The following is a 12,878-nucleotide window of genomic DNA, read 5'->3' as shown; positions in this document are numbered from 1 at the left end:
AAAAACAAAATAGGGGCGCCCGGGTGGCTCAGTCACTTAAGCATCTGACCCTTAATTTCAGCTCAGGTCCTGATCTCGGGGTATATGTGCTGCCGAAGCGAGCACGGTCCTGATCTCAGGGAACGGGGATCGAGCCCCGCGTCGGGCTCTGGGCTCAGCTCAGAGTCGGCTTGAGATTCTTTCTCCTTCTGCCCCTCCCCCTGCTCACTTGAGCTCCGGAGCACAGCCTTGCTCTCTCTAAATAACTAACTAACTAAATAAATCTTTGAAGAGTGAATGGTTAAAAAACAACAAAAAAAAACCCACAAAATTAAAAAAAAAATACATAATATAACTATACAAACAATTCCCAGACGTCACGTTGAGTGGTTTCTGAGACCTCATGATTTCTAGTTAGCAGGTAGTCGTTATAAAATACTCAAAAACCAAATAAAACTGAGTTAAACACACAATCGTACTTCAAGGTCCGAATGAGTTTCCTCCAAAGATACACACAGTATTTTGCGCAGAAATCCAACAATGACTTTGCAATGAACTTCTGAGATTAACTATGCTCCGGCAACAAAGGAGGGCGCCGCACGGAGAGAACAGGGAAGGGCAACGTATTTGCTTTCACAATCCACTTCACGCAAAAATGTCTCCTTTACTTACACGACGCCACCTCCTGAACAAAAACTAGTAGCCCACTCTTCTCATAGCTACTGAAACTTGAATAGGACTGGCAAGATGTTACAACATTCAAGCCCCGCTACACTAGCCTTCTCCAGAGCCCGCCACCATGCTTCCAGACTTCTCTACTAAACTCGGCAAAGCGGAAACGTTGGTCTCAAGGACTCCCGGCAGGTAGAGCACCTGTTACTCGTTTGCAAACATTTCTTCACTTACATTATCAACGGGACTATGTATGTATAGTGATTTCCCACTGGGAAGAAGGGTTTCCCAGATCCTATAAAGCTGACTCCACAAACACCACGGTGCCCATATTTCTGACTCTAATTCCTTAGCATCTAGGACATTTTTGACTAATCCAAAAGTCACCCAGGTTTTCTTCTGCAAATGTTTCGTTCTAGGCTTCACATTTAGGTCCACGATCCATTTCAAGTTCATTTCTGAAATGGTGGGAAGTAGAGATGTGGTTTGCTGCGTTTTGGCAGCTCACACCAATTGTTCCCTCAGCACTTGTTCAAAGTGTTGGTTGCTTTGGACCTCTGCCAGACATAAAAATCATCAGTAACTGCATACAGTGCTGGACGCTTGAGGGAGAGAGCTAAAAAGGAGACCCACTTGAAACCGGTCAAAGAGCTCTGTGGACTCAGGCAGGTGGAAAACGGAGCCCCTGTCCCGTTTCGTGGTGGGGGAGAGGAGCGGGGGGTGAGAGCCGGCGGGGGGAGGGAGCCACCGGTCTGACCTCACTGAACCGAGGCGACCACGGCTCCTGGACCTGAGACACGGGTAGCGGTTACGCGGGGCCGGGCCTTGCCGCTGGGCACAGCAGAGTCCTACAACTACGAACACGACCAAAAGTCCATCACCTTTGAGGCAGAAAAATGAGAGGAAGCCCACGGGAACCAGCACGTGCGCTCGGGCGCTCTTGAAACCCGCCGCACAAACACCCCCTCGGCTCAACCCAGAGGTCGGCGCCCTGGCTGCTGGGGAGTCACCTGCGAGCTTCTGGAAACGCAGATTCCCACCCAGCCGCGGGGCTCCGAAGCTGCGGGGCAGGCAGGGGAAGCGGCTCTCCGAACGACCCCAGGTGAAGGCAGGGCGCAGCCGGGGCTGGGGACGTGGGCGGAGCCGTCCCTCGCACGCCCGGGGTTTGGGAGCAGCCTGAAGGGGACGGGGAAACCGGACGGGCACAGCCGGGGACGTCCCTCGCCGCGTGCCCGGCACCGAGGCGGTTCCCGCCGGCCTGCGCCCACCTCTCCTCGACGCTGCGACCGCCCCGAGGTCGCCCTTCCGGGCCAGGGGCCGCCCTCCTCCGCGTCTCCCGGGCGCCGCAGCGGTGGCGCGGAGGCCGCGTCGTGGCCGTCCCGCCCCGGAAGGGGGAGCGGGCGGCCGCGGAGTGGTCCCGGGCGGGCGACCGTCCCCGCCCGGCCCCGCAGCCGCGCGCCCGGCGCCTTCCCCGGCCCGGCCCGGCCGCCGGCGCCACCCCCCCACCTGGTCTCCTGGTTGCTGAACTTCTTCGTGACCACCTTGCCCAGCTCCAGGCCCAGCCGGTCGGCCACACGCTGGGACAGGTCCTGGTGCGAGCTGCCGCTGAAAAGCACGATGTTGGGCATGGCGGAGGCGGCGGTGGCACCGGGGGCTGCGACGCGAGCGGGAAAGCGCGGCTGTCGACCAAAGGAGGAGCGGACTGGGAGGGAGCTGCAGGGGGCGGAGTCGGGGCGGGGCTCGAGGGGGCGGGGCGGGGCGGAGCTGAGGGGGCGGAGGCGCGGGAAAGCGCCGCGGCGAGACCGGGAGGAGGAGGAGCTGGAGGGGGCGGAGTCGGGGGAGGAGGGGTGAAGAGGGAGCGCTCTGGGCCCCGTTTTTGACCTTTCTGCCCTGCCTGGAGAGGGAGGGCCGATGTACCAGCTTAACTGGGCACCGAGGGAGGGTGCAGGAAGAGGCGACCGACGCGCCTAGCAACCAGGAGCAGCCCCCCCCCACCCCGAATACCCCCAAACCCACTGCAGACGACTGTGTGCCACTACGAGGGTCTCACAAACTGTGGCCCGCGGGTCACATCCACGGCGCTGTTTATACCAGAGACCTAAACATTGTTCTAACACCTGAACATTTGCAATCTGTGTGATCTACAGCTGTACCACGTTCGTGACTCAACTAAGAAAAATAGTATCCCCTTCAAAAAAACAAAACAACCAAAAAACCCCTTTCCTCTAATTAGTAGTGTGTACTGCAAAATGTTGTACTAAATTCTTATATTTTGTCAATAAAAATATTGTGAAAATTTGTTTTCTCTCGTTCTGTAAGGACCTACATAATAACCTCTCCATTTTGCTTGGTGGCCCACAAAGCCTAAATTATTGACTATCTAGTCCTTAATCAAAATTCGCTGATGCCTGAATTATAGAATGGCCCTGTGTCCTTGAAAAAGCCGTGAAACCCATGGCCCTCTGAGCCCTGACTGCAGATGGAGGGGCAAGGTTGCTCTCCATGGTGATGGTGAAACTTGATCAAATGAAGGTCCCTCCAGATTCCTCATTTTTAGGTGATCAGGTCAGTTTTGCAACTTCTTGCCTGACCCCTGGCAACCTCACCCCCAGTCCCGCCAGGTGGTGTCATGTCATCCCCCCTCCCCGCCCCTGCCAGGGCTCTCCATAGCCCTGGAGTCTGCTGCCTTTCCTTCCCTTCCTGCATACTGGACCTAAAAGGTTTTCTTGAGCAGATGCAGTCCTGAAGCCAAGCCCTGTGTACAAATCAAATGTAGGGGAAAGGAACATATTACGTGGGAACAGAGGACCCGCATGTTAGTGATGCTGGCGAGTTTCAAGCTTCTCAATGACAACAGATTAAACAGGTCAGATAAATGGCTGGGTTTTACCTACGAGGCCAAGAGTTGGCCCTCTCCACACCAAAGTCCTCCTGCGGGCGGGTTGTAGCTCACTGTAACCTGATTTCGTATTACTGGGATTTGAAGCATTCCTGGGATTATTCATGTAATTGGGACTTTTCATCTGGGTCCATGCACTTTTCAAATTTGACTACCTAGCACATCGAGTATTTCTTTAAACTCCTGAATCTGTCTGCTTACCAAAAAGCTGTCCCAAACCACCAATTCTGGCAGCATTTCTGCCCCGTTTCATTCTTCCTGGGGACATGTATGTGCTCTATTATTAAAAAAGAAAAAAAAAACACAACACTACTTGCAATGATTTATTACCTATGTGTTTTACGGTTAATTACCATAGCAATGAGATTTATACTGATACTCAACCATATGTCTAAAATTTTTATTGAATGAGTCTGCTAATGTAATTATTTTTAAACTCTCCTAATAAAATTTTCTACTAACAATATTTACTGTAATTTTTATGTCCTAAAAATTTTTCTCATAGATAAGCTATATACATGTTCTTTTCAGGGGGAAAGTGGCTTCTGGATAGCATGGCAGGCCATGGTAATTGGGTAACAAAACTGACGGACTCTACCTTACAGTAGAAGTTAAAGCCCCTGGCCTCTGAGTATGTTAATGGTCAGGGGTTAGGAAGCTAGGGTTGAATCTTCACAAACCATGATGTCAATACTACCAAGGAGAAGCAAGATCTAGGTGGGGGAAACTTACCAAATGGTTGTTGGCTCAACACTTTGATGAGGTACTAGGCTTGAACGCTGAGGGTAAACTGGGATCATCCAAAATCATCATGAGAGGGGCGCCTGGGTGGCTCAGTGGGTTAAGCCTCTGCCTTCGGCTCAGGTCATGATCTAAGGGTCCTGGGATGGAGCCCCACATCAAGCTCTCTGCTCGGCAGGGAGCCTGCTTCCCCCTCTCTCTCTGCCTGCCTCTCTGCCTGTGATACCTCTCTCTGTCAAATAAAAAAATAAAAAAATCTTTAAAAAAATCAAATCAAATCACGAGTAGCAGACTGCCCAGAAACCTGTCCTTGGTATATATATGCGGGCTTTAAAGAACCACTGTAGGTGAGTTCATTCAAGAGCAGACATTTTCTCTCTAAAGCCCTTTATCTTTGACCCAAAGGACCCAGGTTGTGGTGACAAAACCCTGGTCTAGAGCAGGTTTCTCAACCTTGGCACTACTGACATTTGGGCCGCGTAATTCCTTGCGGTGCTGTCCTGTTCCTCGGAGGATGTTTAGCGACATCCTTGGCCTCTACCCACGAGATGCCAATAGCACCTTCCCACCGGCTGTGACAATCGGGTCTCTGCCGACATTGCCAAATATCCCCCAAGGAGTAAAATCCCGCCAGCCTGAGAACCACTTGTCTGAACGCACTCCTGCCCCTTTCCTCCACACAAACACTTATCGAGCCTCTGGTATTATCAAATTTGCCAATGTCCCATTGGTCAAATCAAGTTATGTGGCAAAACCAGCCTCGGGATGGTATGCGGCCACATCCGGGCGTCGATACCAGGTCCGCTAGTCCACCAGAGGTCTACCACAGTGCGCTTCTTGGACGGAATGTGGAGTTGAGAGAGCCTCCAGGAAATGGACCGCACATACAAAGAAAGACTCAAGACTCAGGATGGAGAGAACATATGCCATGTGTATATGTGATCTCAGATTTTAGCCATATTGTGAAACAGTCATTATTTTAAGACAAAGTGTTAGTGGAGGAAAGAAGATATTTCCACTGGCGGCTTCTCACTTCACTGACTCATCAATAGGACTACTACGAGAAACACTGATTTGAGTTCACAAACAGTTTCACGTTGTATATTCCCCACATCATTTAGCCAAGATCTTTGTATATAGTCAGAGTTCTCAACATTTGCAGAATGAATTTATTCCCAACTACCCTAGGGCTGAGAAATGGAAGAAATGGCCCAACGTTACATGGCTAGTAAAAGGCAGCAAGGGAATCAGAATGCAGGCCTTTGAACTCAGTCCTTTCTCTCCAGAACAGTGCTGCCCAAAAGTAGTATAATGCAAGCCACATATGTAATTTACATTTTTCCATAGCCATATTTAAAAAGAGCAAAAACAGGGCACCTGGGTGGCTCAGTGGGTTAAGCCGCTGCCTTCGGCTCAGGTCATGATCTCAGGGTCCTGGGATCGAGTCCCGCATCGGGCTCTCTGCTCTGCAGAGAGCCTGCTTCCCTCTCTCTCTCTCTCTGCCTGCCTCTCTATCTACTTGTGATCTCTCTCTGTCAAATAAATAAATAAAATATTAAAAAAAAAAAAAGAGCAAAAACAGGGGCACCTGGGTGGCTTAGCTGGTTAAGCCTCTGCCTTCAGCTCAGGTCATGATCCCAGAGTCCTGGGATCGAGCCCCACATCGGGCTCCCTGCTCAGCAGAAGCCTGTTTCTCTTTCTCCCCCTCCCCCTAGTTGTGTTCCCTCTCTCACTGTCTCTCTCTCTGTCAAATAAATAAATAAAATCTTTAAAAAATAAATAAATAAGATAAAATATTAAAAAATAAGTAAGAAGAGTAAAAACAGTGACGTTATTTTAATGACACACTTTATTTAACCTAATATGTCCCAAATGTTATCACTCCTACATGTAATCAATATTAAAAAAAAAAATGAGATTTTTTTTGCATTCCTTTTTTTTTTTTTTTTGGTTCACATGAAGTCTTTGAAATATACTTTACAACTACAGCACATCTCAATTTGGACGATTTTCCAAGGGCTCAATAGTCACCTGTGGCTAGCAGTTGCTTTAAGAGCAAGAAGCTCTAGAACATTGGTTCCTTTTTTTCCTTTTTAAAGATTTTATTTATTTATTTAACTGACAGAAATCACAAGTAGGCAGAGAGGCAGGCAGAGAGAGAGAGAGAGAGAGAGGAGGAAGAAGATTCCCTGCTAAGCAGAGAGCCAGATGCGGGGCTCAATCCCAGGACCCTGGGATCATGACCTGAGCTGAAGGCAGAGGTTTTAAACCACTGAGCCACCCAGGCGCCCTAGAACATTGGTTCTTAAGAGCAGTGTCAAGACACCCTGATGCATTCATTCAATTGTGTGTATTTCTTAGGAGTGTGGCAAATAATTTCTAACTCATTATAAACTGCTAGAGTTTATAAATAATTTACTTTAAAATGCAAGTTAAAATAAATACAAGTTTATTCTTCTATTAGTGACATTTTCACTCATAATCAAGTTTTTTTTCCTGATTCTTATTTCTATATCATCTCCTTTTACTTTCTATCATTTAAAGAAAAAAATTTTAATAGAGAAGAGTAGAATTAACATCCATAAACCCATCACCTAGATTTAGCAACTACCAAAATTTTGCTAGAGGAGCACCTGGGTGGTTCAGTTGTTAAGCATCTGCCTTCGGCACAGGTCATGATCCTGGGGTCCTGGGATCGAGCCCCACATTGGGCTCCCGGCTCAGCAGGAAGCCTGCTTCTCCCTCTCCCGTTCCCCCTGCTTGTGTTCCCTCTCTCGATGTGTCTCTGTCCAATAAATAAAAACAATCTTAAAAAAAATTTGTTTTGCCAGATTTGGGGTGTCGGGGTGGCTCAGCTAGTCAAGCTCCTGACTCTTGATTTCGGCTCAGGTCATGATCTCAGGGTAGTGAGCTCCACATGTACAGCCCTGCATCGATCCCCACATGGACCACCCCCTTCCAGCCGCGCTTTGCTCCGTCAGCACTCAGTGGAGAGTCTGCTTCCCCTCTCCCTCCCTCGCTGCGCCCACCCCATTTGCATTCTCTCTCTTAAATAAATAAAATAAATCTAAAAACAAATTGCCATATTTGCCTCATCTGTTTTGTCTGATGTAAATTACAGTCATTGTATAGTCACCTCTAAATTGTTCCATCTGTGTCTATAAAAAGATAAAGAGATCACACCATATAGAAAAATTAACTCAAAATGGACCAAAGCCCTAAATGTAAGAGCTACAGTTGTGGAATTCTCAGAAGACATAACTGTTCATGACCTTGGGTTAAACAATGATCTCTTTACTATGACACCAAAAGCACAAGCAACACATAAACCGATGAATTAGACATCAAAATTGTAAACTTTTGTGTTTCAAAGGGGACCATCAAGAAAGTGAGGACAGCCCAAAGCGTTGGAGAAAATGTTTGCAGCCAATTTCTCTGATGAGGGAACTGTATCGAAGATGTATAAAAAATGGCCACAACCCAGTGAAAGACAATTTTTAAAAATGGGCAAAGGAGCATGCACAAGGATGTTTATAGCATCTTTATCCGTAACTGGCAAAACTTGGGAGCAACCAAGACATCCTTCAGTAGGTGAATGGATAAACAGTGGTCCATCCAGACAACAGAATATTATTCAGTGCTCAGACAAAACGTGCCATCAGGCCATAAAAAGACACACAGGAATCTCCAATGTATATTACTAAGTAATAGAAGCCAATCTGAAAAGTCTGCATAGTGTATGATTCCAGGTATGGGAATGTTCTGGAAAAGGCAAGACTAAGGAAACAGTGAACAACAACAACAACAAAAGATTAGCCTTGCCAGGGGTTTGGGGGAAGGAGGGAGGAGGAGATGGAGCACAGAGGGTTTCCAGTACAGTGAAACTAGCCAGCATGACCTACAGTGGAGTCTACATGTTGTTACACATTTGTCTAAACCCTTGGAAGTTACGTCAAGAGTGAACACTAGTGTCAGCTATGGATCGGGGTTGATAATCATGTGTCCCTGTTGGTTCATCATTTGTAACAAATGTACTGCTCTGGTACAGGGTGGTGCTGCTCAGGGAGCCGGGGCTGGGTGGGGAGGCAAGAGGTATATGGATAGGAACTCGCTGTACTTTCCCCTCGATTTTGCTGTGAACCCAAAACTGCTCTTGAAAAAACAACAACAACAACAACAACAACAAAGTACATCTAGAAATGGAAAAAAAAAAAAAGAAAGAAAGAAAGAAAGGAAGAAAAGAAGCAAAGTATCTGAACAGGACAGCTATTTCTCCACAGAAAATACACATAAGGCTAATAAACACACAAAAAAGATGATCGGCATCAATAGCCATCGGAGGAAAAGCCAATGAAAACCACAGTGAGATACCACTTCACATCCGTTAGGATGGCCATATGCAAAAAGACAGGTAAGACGAATGGTGGTGAGGATGTGGAGAAACTGGAACCCTCGACCACTGCCGGTGGGAATTCAAAATGGCGCCACTGTGCTGGAAAACAGTCTGGCTGTTTGTTCCTCGGTTAATTACCCGGTAATTACAGAATTACCATACGACCCAGCAGTCTCACTCTTGGGTGGATAGCCAAAAACTGGGAAAACAGGCGCTCAGATAAACAGTCGACGTGAACTTTCACAGCGGTGCTATTCAAAGACAAAAGCCGCCCAGATGTCCATGAACTGAAGAGAAGCCAAACAAAACGCCATACCTCCACACAATAGAATATCATTCAGCCATCAAAAGGAATGAAGTCCTGATACAGGCGATGACGTGGGTGAACCTTATGAAGGGCAAGCTAAGTGAAAGAAGCTGGTTACCACAGAGGACCGTCAATAGAGTTGACTCCATGTTCAGAATAGGCCAAGTCTACAGACATGGAGTCAGTGAGGTGCTGCTGCCAGGCGCTGGGGGCTGGGGACACGAGCGGGTGATGGTTGGGGGGGTGGGGTTTCTTTTGGGGGTAATGAAAATATTCTAAAATTCTAAAATGGACTGTGGAGATAGAGGCCCTACTCTGTGAATATACTCAGAGCCACTGAATTTTGCACTTTAAATGGGCGAACAGAACGGTACGTAAATTATACCACAGTAAGAGCAGTTCAGAAGAAAGATAAGGACATTTTTCTTCATGATTCCAACACCATGATCCCATCTAATGTATTACCATGTCATTGTCCTGCTCTCAGTGACACTGAGATCGATCACTGCTTTAAGGCGGTGACGGCCAGATTTTTCCACAGTGAGGCTTTCTGCTCTGCAAATTGCTAGTTTTCTAGTTCTACCATTCCTTCTGGTCTACAAACACTAGCTGGAATTCCTCAGTAAAGAAGAGCTTAAAAACAAAAACAAAAACAGAAGAGCCTCCCTTCGTCTTCTGGGGCTCCTTGGTTACCCCCAAGTAGAGTTTGTACCAGAAAAGCAAGACAAAAAGTTTCTTTCTCTTCCCTTTGATTATCAGTCTCCAGGGAAAAGGGTTTGGTGTGTAAATGTTGCCTCCCCCTAACAGGAAGCAGAGATCCTTGTGGATTTGGCAGATCCAAGGTCTGGGGCAGGCACAATGCGAGTCAGGACGTCTTGCCTCGGCTCTGTCAAAGACAAGGAGGAATATGTCTAGAGCATAAAGAAACCAGCTTGAAGGAGTGGGTGCTGATCAAAGGTAGGACAGTGTGAACACGTCAAAACTTCGTGGAATGATCATTCCCTGAAATGCACCCAGTATGTTAAAATCAATGAGTCTCCAATGACACTCGATTAAATGAAAACCAGAACAAAACAAAGTAATCCTCCCTTGAACGCAATAAGGTGAATGTTAGACTAACTCCTTTCCATGAAAATTGGCCAGTAAAGAGTCAGCTTTCTGGAGAGGCAAGGTGAAGATGGTATTAACTGATTTCTTGGGTGATTACGTATCTTCTGATGCTGTCCAGGGGAACGTCCTTTCTGTGTAGGTCGGATCAGTCACTTCTGGAAATTAGATCAAAGATAAAGGCCCTGGTGCCATGAGTAGGCTTACGGGAGCTAGATACAGCATGGGTAATTCCAGCCGAGGAGTCAAATGGCATAGGATTCCCACACCAGGGGGCAGATGGGTGTGTGAGGCGGTCTTACAGTGGTGGATCTAGAAGGTTTTTATTTTTTTTTTTTAAGATTTTATTCATCTGACAGAGAGATCACAAGTAGGCAGAGAGGCAGGCAGAGAGAGAGGCGGAAGCAGGCTCCCCGCTGAGCAGAGAGCCCCATGTGGGGCTCGATCCCAGGACCCTGAGACCATGACCTGAGCTGAAGTCAGAGGCTTAACCCACTGAGCCCCCAAGGTTTTGAAATGGGACACCCCATTCGCGTTGTCGTGAGAAGGTGAGGTAATGTTCTGATGACAAGAGCAACAGAGTCAGGTAAGTAAAACTGAGCTTCATTTTAGCATGAGCCAAACCAACAGAGAAGTGGAGGGTTTATATTTTGGGACCAATAAGAGTGAGTAGCTGCAAATTCTTTCTAGAATAAGGTAGCCATTGAGAGAAGGAGTAATGATACTGGACCTGTATATAACACTACACGGCAGACCTTCACAGCAAACCTATGTAATCAATCTTATGACTGTTTTCACAGGTAGAGAAACTAAGGAACAGAGTGGTTAGGTAACTTACCTGAGGTCACACAGCTACACAGTGGAGCCAGGCAGCTTTAACTACTGCTTCTTACTTCACTCCATTACGGAAGTGGGAGCCGTTGAAGAAGGCTGTCCATTTTGGACCAACGCAGTGTATAAAAAAGTACTTCTTCCTTATGGTAGTGTTTCCTGTTCCTAAAGAATCCCAGGAACACAATTTTGATAAAGATTATCCGACCCACCCAACATTTTTTTTAGAATGTTGTTGGAATACCTCCAAGCATGATCCTGGGCTTTCTTGTCTTCTTTGCTCTTTTGGTAAGCTCTCCTTACCGGTCATCTAGGCCCAAGACTGAATCCCAACGGCTTCCACATTTGTATCTCGAGCTCCACATCCAACTCTACGACGGGGGTCCTGGCAAACGAAGCTTTGACCCATTCATGCACTTACCCATTGCCTCCGGCTGCCATTGTCTATGGCCACAAGAACAGAATTGAGCAGTTGGGGCAGAGGTCATGGGGTTTTAAAGCCTAAATATTTACTGTTTGGTCCCTTACAGAAGAAGCTGGGCCTCTCCACTGAGAAGTCTTTTTTTTCCCCTCCAGCTTTACTGAGATATAATTGACATAAAACTTACGTATACGTGAGGTGTAAAAAGTGTTGCTCTGATACCCTTATGAATTGCGAAATGATGATTACCATATGGCATTAGCTAATGCCTCTGTCATGTCCCATAATTACCATTTCTGTTTTGTGGGGAGAACAATTAAGATCTACTCTCTTAGTGACTTTCCAATAGATAATACAGTATTATTAACTGTAATCCCCGTGCTATCTGAGCTCCCCAGAGCTGGTTAATCTTATAACTAGAAGTTTATACCCTTTGACCAACACGTCCCTATTTCTGCCACCCCATGGCCCTGGTAACCACCACTCTGCTATGGGTTGTTCTGAGTTTGGCTTATTTATTTTTAAAATTTTTTTTTAGATTTTTATTTATTTATTTGACAGAGAAAGAGAGATCACAAGTAGGCAGAGAGGCAGGCAGAGAGAGAGGAGGAAGCAGGCTCCCCGCTGAGCAAAGAGCCTGATGCGGGGCTTGATCCCAAGACCCTGGGATCATGACCTGAGCTGAAGATAGAGGCTTTTAACCCACTGAGCCACCCAGGTGCCCCTTATTTTTAATTTTTTTTTTTTAGTAATCCCTACACCCAGCGTGGGGCTTGAACTCACAACCCTGAGATCACGAGTTGCATGTCCCACTGACTGAGCCAGCCAGGGACCCCTTTGGCTTTTTTGAGATTCCACACATAATTGAGATCATACAGTATTTGTCTTTCTCAATCTGGCTTATTTCACTTAGCATAATGCCCTCAAGGTCCACCCATGTTGTTGAAAACAACAGGATTTCCTTATTATTCACGGCTGAATAATATTCCACTGTACACACAGGCACACACACCCGTCCTTTTTTAAAGATTTTATTTGAGAGAGAGTGAGAGAGAGGGGGAGAGAGAAAGCACATGAGCAGGGGGTGGGGGAGTGGCAGAGGGAGAAGCAGGCTCCCCGCTGAGTAGGGATCCCAATGCGGGGCTCCATCCCAGGACCTTGGGATCATGACCTGAGCCGAAGGCAGAGGCTTAACCAACTGAGCCTCCCAGGTGTCCCGCACACCTTTTTTCATTCATCTGCTGACTTGATGCTTCTCTCCTCAACAACGCATTCTTCCCTCATTACATAACACCACTAACCATGCAGTTGCTTGAGTCAAAAATATGTGTGGCACCCTTGGTCCTGCTTTTCATGGGCTGAGACTGTCGGTTCTGTTTGCAAAGTCTCCATCCAAGCCTGTTCACTTCTCTCCATGTCTGTGGCCAGTAGCCATCCCCAGCATGGACCTCCTCCACAGTATTTTCATAGCTTAATCTCCTCCAGCCCCTTTCCACATGACAATCAGAATGATTTTTTAAAATCAAAG

The 12,878-nt window shown here is 47.1% G+C and overlaps 1 protein-coding gene across 3 annotated transcripts in view; it reads right to left on the bottom strand.

Moving 5' to 3' along the window:
- PRPS2 (phosphoribosyl pyrophosphate synthetase 2) overlaps nt 1-2,346 on the bottom strand; it is a 36,174-nt gene extending 33,828 nt beyond the window's left edge. For all 3 annotated transcript variants that reach the window (XM_045995314.1, XM_045995316.1, XM_045995315.1), the window contains exon 1: nt 2,158-2,346. In XM_045995314.1, coding sequence (XP_045851270.1) covers nt 2,158-2,279 — 122 coding nt within the window. In that variant the 5' untranslated portion in view covers nt 2,280-2,346. The remainder of the gene's footprint in view (nt 1-2,157) is intronic.
- Nucleotides 2,347-12,878: the final 10,532 nt, after the last annotated feature.

This window comes from Meles meles, chromosome X, assembly GCF_922984935.1.
Source record: "Meles meles chromosome X, mMelMel3.1 paternal haplotype, whole genome shotgun sequence".
NCBI lineage: Eukaryota > Metazoa > Chordata > Mammalia > Carnivora > Mustelidae > Meles > Meles meles.
The sequence above is the reverse complement of the archived record's forward strand: the minus strand, read 5'-3'. Positions and strand labels throughout refer to the sequence as shown.